The 12,718-nt window shown below is 42.2% G+C and overlaps 1 protein-coding gene across 4 annotated transcripts in view; it reads left to right on the top strand.

Annotated features, from left to right (window-relative positions):
• WNK3 (WNK lysine deficient protein kinase 3) overlaps positions 1-12,718 on the top strand; it is a 183,848-nt gene that overhangs the window by 73,762 nt on the left and 97,368 nt on the right. For all 4 annotated transcript variants that reach the window (XM_074392315.1, XM_074392314.1, XM_074392313.1 and 1 more), the window contains exons 8-10: positions 1,398-1,692; positions 3,211-3,404; positions 3,501-3,572. In XM_074392315.1, coding sequence (XP_074248416.1) covers positions 1,398-1,692; positions 3,211-3,404; positions 3,501-3,572 — 561 coding nt within the window. The remainder of the gene's footprint in view (positions 1-1,397; positions 1,693-3,210; positions 3,405-3,500; positions 3,573-12,718) is intronic.

Raw genomic sequence — 12,718 nt, 5'->3', positions numbered from 1 at the left:
CTTCTCTACTGCTCAGTCCTGTTCCTCTGAGATGACAGGACAGAACCTTTTCTTCTCTCTCTCTTCTAATGCCTAGTAAGATGTAGTACTTCACTGTTAGCATACTTGCCTCTGCCTAGAATGTTGGTCCTCGGTCTAAACTTCTGCACATCCCTCAATAGTGTGCATGTTCCTTTTTGGCTTTAATGCAGGTCAGAATTTATCTTCCAGGCTAGATGTGATGGCTCACACCTGTCATCCTCGCACTTAGGGGAGGCCAAGGGGAGAGGATTACCAGAGCCCAGGAGTTCGAGACCAAAGCCCAAGCAATATAGGGAGACCCCGTCTCTACAAAAAATTAAAAATTAGCCAGGTGTGGTAGTGCACGCCTATGATACCAGCTACCTGGGAGGCTGAGGTGGGACGATCACTTGAGCCTGTGAGGTCAAGGCTGCAGTGACCTATCATCATACCACTGTATTCTAGCTTGGGCAACAGAGTGAGACCCTGTCTCTCAAAAAAATAAAACTAAAAAAATAAATAGAATTCTTCTGTGACAACACTTACTCTCTTTCTTCCAGAGATGCAATGTGCTCCTACCTTTACAACAGCTCATTTTTAGCTCATTTCAAGTTACGTCCATTTCACACCACCAGGTAGTGTGCTCATACAGGACAAAGCACTGACTTCATCACATACATCTGGTACCTAGTACCACGCACATTGTAGACACTTAATGTTGCTGAATAAGGAAACCTTTTTAATCCTTCAAAAAACTGAATGGCAGTTCTAAATTACCCATGATAAGGCTGCATATACCGAAACATCAAATTGTTTTGTTTTTCTTTAAAGCCTGAATTATTTTAACAATGCTTGGTAATAGTATTGATTTTTCTCGTGCCAATTAGAGGCTCTGACATTTATGTATGTCTTCGTTTAAGAGAGAATACAGAAATAGATTAACCATTAATTTGGAATTTTGGGGCATAAAATAACTGCTAGTAAAAAAAAAAAAATTAAAATTGGCCGGGCGTGATACCTCACGCTTGTAATCCCAGCACTTTGGGAGGCCAAGGCAGGCAGATCACAAGGTCAGGAGTTTGAGACCAGCCTGGCCAACACAGTGAAACCCGTCTGTACTAAAAATACAAAAAAAAATTAGCTGGGTGCGGTGGCAGGCACCTGTAATCCCAGCTACTTGGGAGGCTGAGGCTGAGGCTGAGGCAGAGGCAGAGGCAGGAGAATTGCTTGAACCTGGGAGGCAGAGGTTGCGGGTGAGCTGAGATTGTGACATTGCACTCCAGCCTGGGTGACAGAGCAAGACTCCATCTCAAAAAAAAAAAAAAAAAAAAAAAAAAAAAAAAGAGTTAAGTCTTAAATGTTAAAGAAGTTGTTTGCTTATTATGTTTTGTTTGTAGGTCAAGTCTGGGTTCTTTCATGAAAGTGATTCCAAAGCTGTTGCTAAATCCATTAGAGACCGGGTGACCCCGATAAAGAAGACAAGGGAGAAGAAGCCTGCTGGTTGCTTGGAAGAACGCAGGGATTCTCAGTGCAAGTCTATGGGGAATGTATTCCCTCAGCCCCAGAATACAACTTTGCCCCCTGCTCCTGCTCAGCAAACTGGGGCTGAATGTGAAGAAACTGAAGTTGATCAACATGTTAGACAGCAGATTCTACAAAGAAAACCACAGCAGCACTGCTCCTCTGTTACAGGTAACACAGTTACAGCTTGTAAAAGCAAACAAACATGCAACTGTATTCCCCAATCTTTATTTACTTTGAAGGGCAGTGGTCAATGGCTTATTTTGTTTCTTTCCCTTTTTGTGTATTTGCTTATCTTTAAGTAGCACTACTGTGTTTTTCACAGCATTCTGTTATCTATCATTTCATCAAGCCTTTTATAAAACCCCTGAAATAGACTGTTTTATTAAGTGACTTGTCTAAGGTGCTAGTTGCAGAAGGATTATAATCTAGCATCTGGTTTTGTTCAGGGTATAAATAAAATGACCTTATTATCATTTTTGAGGGTCCAACATAAATTTATTTTATTTTTTTTTTTTGAGACAGGGCCTTGCTCTGTCACCCAGGCTGGAGTGCACTGGCGTGATCATGACTCACTGCAGCCTTGACCTCCCCAGGCTCAGGTGATCCTCTCACCTTAGCCCCCTGAGTAGCTGGGACTGCAAGTGCATGCCACTACACCTGGCTAATTTTTGTATTTTCTTTTGGTAGAGATAGGGTTTTATCATATTGGCCAGGCTGGTCTGAACCTCCTTGGTTCAAGCCATCTGCCTGCCTTAGCCTCCCAAAGTGTTAGGATTACAGGCATGACCCGCTGCGCCCAGCCGTGTAAATCTTTTAATAAAGAAAATATAGAGCTAGGCCAGGCTTGATAGCTTGGCTCATGCCTGTAATCTTAGCACTTTGGGAGGCCAAGGCAGGCAGATCATGAGGTCAAGAGATGGAGACCATCCTGACCAACGTGGTGAAACCCCGTCTCTATTAAAATACAAAAAATTAGCCAGGTGTGGTGGCGCATGCCTGTAGTTCCAGCTACTTAGAAGTCTGAGGCAGGAGAATCGCTTGAACCTGGGAGGCAGAGGTTGGAGTGAGCTGAGATTGTGCCATTGTACTCCAGCCTGGCGACAGACTGAGACTCTGTCTCAAAAAAAGTAACAAAAAACAAAATTTAGAACTAAAGGTAAAATTTATTCCTCAAGAAGGAATTTTCTAGTCTTTAAGACCCTTTGTATTTTAGGCTCAAGTATAAAATTAGCACAATTCTGCTAATTTCTTGCTGTAATGCATTTTATTTTCCAAAAGGACACAGTATTTGCATAATAATAACCTATTGTTCTACAAAGACAGTATTCTAGATTATAGCAGAAAGAGAATATGACATATTTTACTGAAATCCTAATGTCAAGTGTAGATTAGTTAGGGATATACGTGACATGGCCACCAAATGGAGTTGATTTTTATCTGATGCTCTGTTTTTAGGTTTCCTTTACTAAGAAAATTTTAGTTATACCACAATGTCAACATTTCATTGTTTGATACAGAGTTTACATGCTGGTTTTTGATTAATGCTATAGCGTAAATATTTTATTTGAAGCTATGTCAGGTTCTCAGAGTAAAAAAGCCATTGAAGAGACACCATTACCTATACCATTTGGACATTTTGTGCTTCAAGTTTTCCCTTCTACCTGTTACTTATTTTCTTTGTTATAGGTGACAATTTGTCTGAGACAGGAGCTGCATCAGTTACACATTCAGATACTTCAAGTCAGCCCAGTGTAGCCTATTCCTCAAATCAAATGATGGGCTCTCAAATGGTTTCTAACATCCCGCAGGCTGAAATAAATGTTCCAGGGCAAATTTATTCATCTCAGCAACTAGTAGGACATTACCAGCAAGTTTCAGGGGTGAGGTGAACTGTTATATTTTTAAATATATAATCAGTATATTTACTATAAATGGGAAAGTTTATCTTAAATCTTTTTTTCCCCTTATTTTTACAGTTACAGAAGCAGCCAAAACTGACTCAACCCCAGGTTTCCCCATTAACTGTTCAGAAGGTTCCACAGATAAAGGTAAGACACATTTTAGAGGCTCTGTGTTCATTTAAACAAATTTAACACTGCCGAGATTTTCTGACAGGCAAAGATTCTCTTTTATAAATCTGTTATAGTTTAGAGAAAGGTCACTGAAAGCTAAAAGTTTTTTTTTATTTCCTTTACCCAAGACACTCCTCTTAGTGTGCCTAACATTGTGTAACCAGAATCTGGAGACACTACTTGTATAATTGGAAAAGAAATAGAGAGCTCAGTGTATGTGGACAAAATATTTATTTAGGATTGATCTCTTCCTCTTATTAATGATTTCTTCTTTGTATTAAACTTTTCCAGCCTGATTTGAACATGAAAGGATGTCTATTGCAGTTAATTAGAAATAGTATTTCATAAATTTTCATAACTTTAGCATATTCATCTAAACTCGACTTGTTTTGGTTCATGTTGATTTCTGTAGGAGAAATAAGAAGTGTTTGTTTTTCAGAATTTTTTTTTTTTTTAATACGTAGTCTCGCTCTGTCCCCGAGGCTGGAGTGCAGTGGCACGATCTCGGCTCACCGCAACCTCCGCCTCCCAGGTTCAAGGGATTCTCCTGCCTCAGCCTCCCAAGTAGCTGGGACTGCAGGCACACACTGCCATGCCTGGCTAATTTTTTGCATTTTAGTTTTAGTAGATACCGGGTTTCACCATGTTGCCCAGGCTGGTCTTGAACTCCTGAGCTCAGGCAATCTGCCCACCTTGGTTTCCCAAATCGTTATGAATACAGGCATGAGCCACCGTGCCTGGCCTGTTAAGACTCTTAAAGTCAGCATTATTCATTTCTGACAAAGAGTTAACTAACAGTCTGTGTGTGAGTTCATATATTAAAACTGTATCCTGGTTCCCTAGGTTATGGACTCCGGATGAATGGTTACATTTTTCATTGCTGTTACCTGGTTTTCTCCCCTCACCTCCCACCATACCTTGCATGTGTCTTCTCTCTCTGAGAGTGAGATGATCTAAGTTCCTGTTTAGCTGCTAGCTAGCAGAGAATGCCTGGTTTGGGTAGCTGCTGGTGTATCTTTAAGAGATTAGTATATTATCAGTTCATCATCAAATTTTTAATGATTGCTACCTTCTGGGGATAATGAAGTAAAATAAACATGATCCTTGCCCTCAAAGAGCTCATTTTTGTAGGGAAAAGCATGTACTTCACAAATGTCAGATGCATTTAAAATCTGCTAGGGGTAGATTTAGTTTGATACAGTTAATGGTGCCAGATATTTGGCTAGTATTTATAAGTGATATGGTGCCTAGTTGTAATTGAGCTCATGTTGTAGTTTGATTTGCTTCTTTCTAAGCCTATAATGCAAAGTGTGTTGAGTGGGTGCTTAAATTTAACTTAGGTTCAACTACATAAGCATACAGGTATGTTTATTTTAAAATGTGTTACAAAAATTTTTAAAAATTTTAGGTTGGGCGCAGTGGCTCATGCCTGTCTGTAATCCCAGCACTTTGGGAGGCCAAGGCAGGCGGATCACAAGGTCAGGAGTTTGAGACCAGCCTGAACAACATTGTGAAACCCCCTCTCTACTAAAAATACAAAATAAATTAGCCGGGCGTGGTGGCACACGCTTATAATCCCAGCTACCCAGGAGGCTGAGGCAGGAGAATTGCTTGAACCCCGCAGGAGGCTGAGGCAGGAGAATTGCTTGAACCCGGGAGGCAGAAGCTGCAGTGAGCTTAGATCGCGCCACTGCACTCTAGCCCAGGCGACAGAGTGAGACTCTGTCGCCAATAAAAGAAAAATAATTATCAAAGTATTTTTTGCTTATTTTAAAATAAATCCCATAATGTTATAAAAGAGAAAGTGAAAAATTACTTGTTATTTCTCTAGAGACAACTTGTTTGAGGTATAGCCTTTAGATTTCTTTTTTTCTATGTACACATGTATAACTTTGTTTATATATACACATGTATATCACGTACATATAAGTTTTTGTAGCCTGTCCTTTTCACCTAATATATAGAAGCCACATAAGCAAGAACTTTGATTATATGGGTCTTTTTATGAGCATGGTAGCCAAATTCTAGGAATTATTGCAGCTAATCTGTATTTATTTCTGCCAACTCTCTCTTCTTGAGAGAGTATCTATACTCATTTTAGGAATGATACTCAAATCCTTTGGGCTTTCTCATGGGACTTCCACTGTGAGGTGTGCGATGGTGTCAGATTCAGATACTCAGAATCTTTGCCAGGGTTTGAATGAGTTACGTAGTACATGAAATAAATGAGAAACCGTGGGCAGTCTCAACTCCTTAGTGTATTCGGTCAACTAGCATTTACTCATGATATTAGGATTTTTATAGGATTAATGCTATACCTATCACCTTTTTGATAATTTGCTGAAATTTTTGGAACATAGCATTATTTTCTCTATCAATCTGTCTGGGACAGTCCCATTATAATTTGAGTTCTCTTTGTACCTCCAGCTGGCCTTTGAAGCAGGAAAAACTTCAGCCCAACCTATGACTTCAGACTTCTCAGTTACTGGAGTTCCACAACCAATCCTTCCTTCCTTCCTTCTTTTTTTTATTTTCTTTCCTTTCTCTGCTTTCTTTTCTTCCTTTTCTCTCTCCTTCTTTCCTTCCTTCCGTCCGTCCGTCTTGTTCTGTCACCCAGGCTCGAGTGAAGTGGTGTGATCTCAGCTCACTGCAACCTACACCGCCTAGGTTCAAGCGATTCTCCCACCTCAGCCTCCCGAGTAGCTGGGACTACAGGAGCATGCCATCATGCCTGCCCAATTTCTGTATTTTTTAGTAGAGATGGGGTTTTGCCATGTTGGCCAGGCTGGTCTTGAACTCCTGGCCTCAAGTGATCTGCCTGCCTTGTCCTTCCAAATTGCTGGGATTACCGGCATGAGCCACCATGCCCAGCCACAACCAATCTTTCTGCAGTTTCTCCTCAGACATTGTCTGCTTCACAGATGACCTCCCAGCATCCAACAGCTGCTCTTCAACTTGAGCGTGATCCTAGAAATGGGAATCAGGCATTAACCAAAGCACCAGATGGCAGTCAGACTTCTAGTTTCTTAGCAGTTAATCACCCTCAAACTTTGTTGAATCATTCTTCTGTCCTGTAAAGTTTATTCTTTGAAGATAGGAGACAAGTAAAAAAAAACGAGGAAACTGAGGCCAGCACAAGAAAATTAGATGCCAAGTCCGATTTATTCAGCTCCCGGGCGAGGTTCAGAGGTCCTACTGCGAGGGGCCCGGGAAGTCGCGCTGCTTCCTCGCAGGAGTGGGGGTGTTTTATAGGGAGTGAAGGCGTTTGATTGGATTTGGGGAGACAGGATGTGGACAGCGGGAGCTACTATTGGTAGGGAGGTGGGACTTCCTGTGAGTGGGCTAAGTACTGAGTGCAGAGGGGATTTCCCAGGTGGGCTAGGTGCCGAGTGCAAAGGGGATTTCCAAGGCGGAGCTAGATGATTGACATATTCTAATTTTCAAGCGGGGAGGGGGAGATGGGCGTGTCCAAACTCCAGGCGAGGCAACCAGCCTTACATGTGAGCAGCGCACAGAATGCTGCTGGTACAGCTCAGCTCCCTCTTAATTTCACTGAGGGGCATTCAGGGGCCCATCAGCCTTCACAAAAGATATATTCAGTATCACAACCATGCCCAGTGGTACATCAGGAGTCTCTAACTTCAGATTCTTCAGTGCCGCAAAGCCAGACCATGCATTTGAAGGAACGTTGTTTCTAAGCCTCTATTTAGCAACAGTCATTAATTTTACGACCTAAGATTTTGGCATCTCCACAGAAAAATATTCAGCAGGATTGTATTCTGCAAGAGTCTGAAGCTCTTGCAAGTCAGCAGCAGCCAAAGAGAGGTACTGAAAGTGTGATTCAGTCCCTGCAACAACCTTCTTACTCTGTTCAACACACTTATGCAGGGCCACCTGCAGAATTATCATCCTTCCCATTGAAGGCTCCTGAGCAGCAGGATATATTGTGATATATCCCTAGGAACTAACTTCTTACTCATCACAGCCAACTTACCCAATTCAGGCTCCACTACATAAACAGTCTGTTTATTCACTGCCAGTCCTGGAGCATCCTCTTTACACTGTACAGCCCCCGAGATCACAGCCAGCTTATTCTATGCAGACTTCTTATCCAGTTCCAGCTGCAGTATAGCCCTTGTATTTGGCACTGTCTCACCTGTAGCCTGCTTATCTAGTACAACCTCTGCTTCAGTTACCTTTTCCATACCAGCCAGCATATGCAATCCACACAGCTTACCCTGTGCAACCTATGGAACAGCCTGCTAAGGCACTGTCTCTTGAGCATGTGTCTTATTTAGGACAAACTGTTGACACCATCCAGACAACTGAACATGCAACCTTCATAACTCAGCAGGTATATACAATAAGCCCTCCTGATAGCAAGCTTGTACACGTGGCAGACTCTGCAGATCAGAAGTTATATTCTGTGCCACCATTTGTAGCATAGACTTTTGAGCAATAAGCCTATTTAACACAACCCCAAGGTAGTTCTTCCTCAACATAGGAACAAAGGATGTATTTAATACCAACCTTAGATACACAGACACATTCTACTGAGCCTTTATTTAATGTCCAGCTTTCAGCAACTCCATCCCAAGCAGATATCAGTTTTGGACACCAGCAGCTAAAAGCTTGGGCCCAGTCAACTAGCATTATATCTCAGAGGGCAATAGAAGGACAGCTTCAAAACCCTGAGCAGATGACCTTTATTCAGCGGGCCTCTTCACAGGCACAGATCCAGCCCACACATTTCTGAGCATAGCTTTCCCAATCACATCTAGCACCAAGCCAGGTTTCTCACTTAGCTTTCATTCAGCAGCAGCAGCAGATGACGCATTCATCTCATAGACAACCACAGGAAACCCATCAGTTGTCTACTCAGGAAGGTCCCACAAATCAACAGCAATCTTTGTATAGTCAGCATGCTGCTCTCCAGCAGCAGGTACCTTATTCACAGGCACCTAAGCAAGTTCAGCCATGACCAGGTATTCCAAATACCATTACAAACATGGTCCAGATTATACATCCTTTACAAGAAGAGTTGCAACTAGTGGCCCTGGAACAACAATATGTAATACAGCCTTTGGAGCAACCTCAAGTGCTTCAGGCACTAGATGACAATCAGACTTTTCCCCTACAGAAAACCCTAGCACAGTTTCAGCCAGCATACATCCAGCAGCAGTCTGCTGACCAGCCACAGTGGCAGCCATCTTACAGCTTAGCACCTGTTTCTGGGACATCAGAACCACAATTACAACAGCACACCTACTATCAAGGCTCTAGGATAGCCCTTCCAAATCAGCAATCTTTGGTTCATCTCCTGGCACTTAGCATTCCGGTAGAGCAGGCGTCCCCAAACTACGGCCTGCGGGCCGCATGCGGCCCCCTGAGACCATTTATCCGCCCCCCCACCCCCCGCACTTCAGGAAGGGGCACCTCTTTCATTGGTGGTCAGTGAGAGGAGCACAGTATGTGGCGGCCCTCCAGTGATCTGAGGGACAGTGAACTGGCCCCCTGTGTAAAAAGTTTGGGGATGCCTGCGGTAGAGGCTTCCACTGCTTTTCAGAGCATTTCTGTGTTACGTGCACAGCAGCATTTAAAAGGCCAAGAAATTCCAAAGGTAAATCCTACTGGCAAAACCTCATCTCTACTAAAAAACAAAAATTGGATGGACATGGTGGTGTGCTCCCACAGTCCCAGCTACTTGGGAGGCTGAGGTGGGAGAATTGCTTGAACCCATTAGGCGGAGGTTGCAGTGAGCTGAGATCACACCACTTCACTCCAGCCTGGGTGACAGAGCAAGACTCTGTCTAAAATCCAAAGGAATCCAAAGAAAAATGAGGATGATTGTGATTTTTTTTTGTGATGTTTAAGGATCAAGAAGATAGTGAACTGTAATAAATAAAGCACTTCAGTGGGAGTTGTGGTCCCTATTCCTGACTCTTTCCTTACTTCCTGGGTGACCTTGATTCAGATCTTTCCTAGATTTTCTCATCTGTAAAGTGAAGGGATTAGACCAGATCATGACAATAAAAAAAAACTTGAGAACCTACTTGGGATATAACAGTGAATAAAATATAAAAACCCCTTCTGTCCTTGAGGTTTGTTGTCCAATGGGGAAAGATTGTCAATAACCATTATGAAAAGGAAATTATACAGTACAAGGTGCTTTGAGGAAAATGTAGAGCAGGAAAAGGAGGAAGGTAGGTTGCAGTTTTAAGGAAGGTGGCCATCTGAGTAGGTGTCATTGAGAAGGCAATATTTGAGCAGATGCTTGAATGAGGCAAGGGAGTCAGTAATGTATATTTCAGACAGAGGAAATAACAGGTGCAAAGGCCCTAAGGAAGAAGTTTGTCTGGCATATTTGGAAAACAGCAAGGAGGCAAGTATAACTTTCCAATATCCTTTAGTCCTAAAATGTTTGGAACCCCTGGTTCTCTTACTGTTCTACATTTATAATAAAATATTTGCCTTAGTGAGATAATACTGTCGAGTGATTCTTACGTGCCAAATACTATTCCAAAGGCATTACATGTACATCCTCACACTAACCCTTAGGAATCCCATTGCTACCTTGTTTTACCGATGAAGAAACTGAGGTTCATAGAGGTTAAGCAACTTTTCTAGTGTCATACACAAGAGCTAGTGTTTGAACCCAGCATATTCCATCATTTTTACTACCCATCTGCTTTGTAAGATAGTTATCCTCCCCACCAGAATTGGACAAAAAGGTTATGATGACTTCAGTTAGATTTAGTTAACTCAGGGAATTGATGGAATTTTTTTTTTTTTTTTTTTTTGAGACAGGGTCTTGCTCTGTCGCCCAGGTTGGAGTGCAGTGGTGCTATCTTGGCTCACCGCAACCTCTGCCTCCTGGGTTCAACTGATTCTCCTGCCTCAACCTCCTGAGTAGCTGGGATTACAGGCATCTGCTACCACACCCAGCTAATTTTTATATTTTTAGTAGAGACAGGGTTTCACCATGTTGGCCAGGCTGGTCTCACACTCCTGACATCAAGTAATCCACCCACCTCAGCCTCCCAAAGTGCTGGGATTACAGGTGTGAGCCACTGCACCCAGCCCTTGATTGAATTAATTATTAATTAAAGGAAAGAACTGAGAATCTGACGTGTTGTTTTTGCTCCTCTGCCCTGCTTTAGGCATATCTAAAACACTGAATTTATTGTTTGGCTAATGAAATACTTTGACATCCTTATATTTACCTTTTAAGGTGTGCTGTGCTGTTTGAGTTTTTTTGGTTTTTTTTTTTTGTTTTGTTTTGTTTTTTTGAGACGGAGTTTCACTGTTGTTACCCAGCCTGGAGTGCAATGGCTCGATCTCGGTTCACCGCAACCTCCGCCTCCTGGGCTCAGGCAATTCTCCTGCCTCAGCCTCCTAAGAAGCTGGGATTACAGGCACGCGCCACCACGCCCAGCTGTTTTTTTGTATTTTTAGTAGAGACGGGGTTTCACCATGTTGACCAGGATGGTCTCGATCTCTTGACCTTGTGATCCACCCGCCTCGGCCTCCCAAAGTGCTAGGATTACAGGCTTGAGCCACCGCGCCCGGCTTTTTTTTTTTTTTTTTTTTTTTTTGAGACAGAGTTTTGCTCGTTAACCAGGCTGGAGTGCAATGGTGTGATCTCGGCTCACCACAACCTCCGCCTCCTGGATTCAAGCAATTCTCCTGCCTCAGCCTCCCGAGTAGCTGGGACTACAGGCGTGCGCCACAGTGCCCAGCTAATTTTTGTATTTTTAGTAGAAGCAGGGTTTCACCTTGTTGACCAGAATGGTCTCGATCTCTTGACCTCGTGATCCACCCACCTCGGCCTCCCAAAATGCTGGGATTATAGGCGTGAGCCACCGCGCCCGTCCCCCCTCCCTTTTTTTTTTTTCTTTTTTATTTTTTGGAGATGGGAGTCTTGCTCTGTCGCCCAGGCTAGAGTGCAGTGGTGCGATCTCAGCTCACTGCAACCTCCACCTCCCAGGTTCAAGTGATTCTCCTGCCTCAGCCTCCTGAGTAGCTGAGACTACAGGCATGTGCCACCATGCCCAGCTAATTTTTGTATTTTTAGTAGAGTCAGAGTTTCACCATATTGTCCAGGCTGGTCTTGAACTCCTGACCTTGTGATCTACCTGCCTCAGCCTCCCAAAGTACTGGGATTGCAGGCATGAGCCACTGTGCCTGGCCTGGTTATTTTCTAGTGATAATATATTACTCTACCAAACAGCTATTACTTCAAGTATTATGTATTTTATAAAATCTCCTCTTCATTAAGTACATAAATTATAATGGATTCCAGTATGTGTGTTCTGACTCCTAACAGGACTGAGCGAGAATAAATAAAGATCTTTGTAGCTGAAGTTTCTTCAGACAAGGTATACTATTCTGGGATTTATTTATTTTAGATTAAGGGATTTAACAAAGCATCTTTTCTTCTTCCTTTTTTTTTTTTTCATTTTCCTGCAACACACAGATGTAATTAACAAAGCACTTTGGATTTTAATGTTCATTCTATGGGCAGATTGCATATGTGGTATACTTTCCTTACCTGATTAAACGTTTTCCCCAACATCTTAATAAGAAAAATTTCAAATCTACAAAATACTGAAAAAAAATTGTAGCATGAACACCCAATACCTAACACCTAAATTATACAGTTCACTTTTGCTCTATTTGCTCTATCACATATCTAGTTATCCCTTTATTAATCCATTTTATTTTTCTGGTGCATTTCAAAATTTAGAGGAAGTTGCTGATATCAGTATACATCGTCCATAAATACTTCAGCATACATATCATTGACTAGAAATCAGTATTTATGTTTTTTAGTTGAAATATAAGTATAGTAAAATCCATGAGTCATAATTCATGAGTTTTGACAAATGCTTACACCTATGTAACCCCAACTATTATCAAGATATAGAAGAGGTGTTACCAGTCTTTTCTGTAAAGGTCTAGATAGTAAATAATGTAGGCTTTGCAGGTTGTATAATCTCTGTTGCAGTTATTCAGTTCTGCTGTTGTATGCATGAAAACAACCATAAATATGTAAACAATTAGGTGCGGCTGTGTTCCAGTAAACCTTTGCTCACAAAAACAGGTGGTGTGCCAGATTTGGC

The sequence above is a fragment of the Saimiri boliviensis genome, chromosome X (genome assembly GCF_048565385.1).
Source record: "Saimiri boliviensis isolate mSaiBol1 chromosome X, mSaiBol1.pri, whole genome shotgun sequence".
NCBI lineage: Eukaryota > Metazoa > Chordata > Mammalia > Primates > Cebidae > Saimiri > Saimiri boliviensis.
This window is presented reverse-complemented; position numbering and strand designations above follow the sequence as displayed.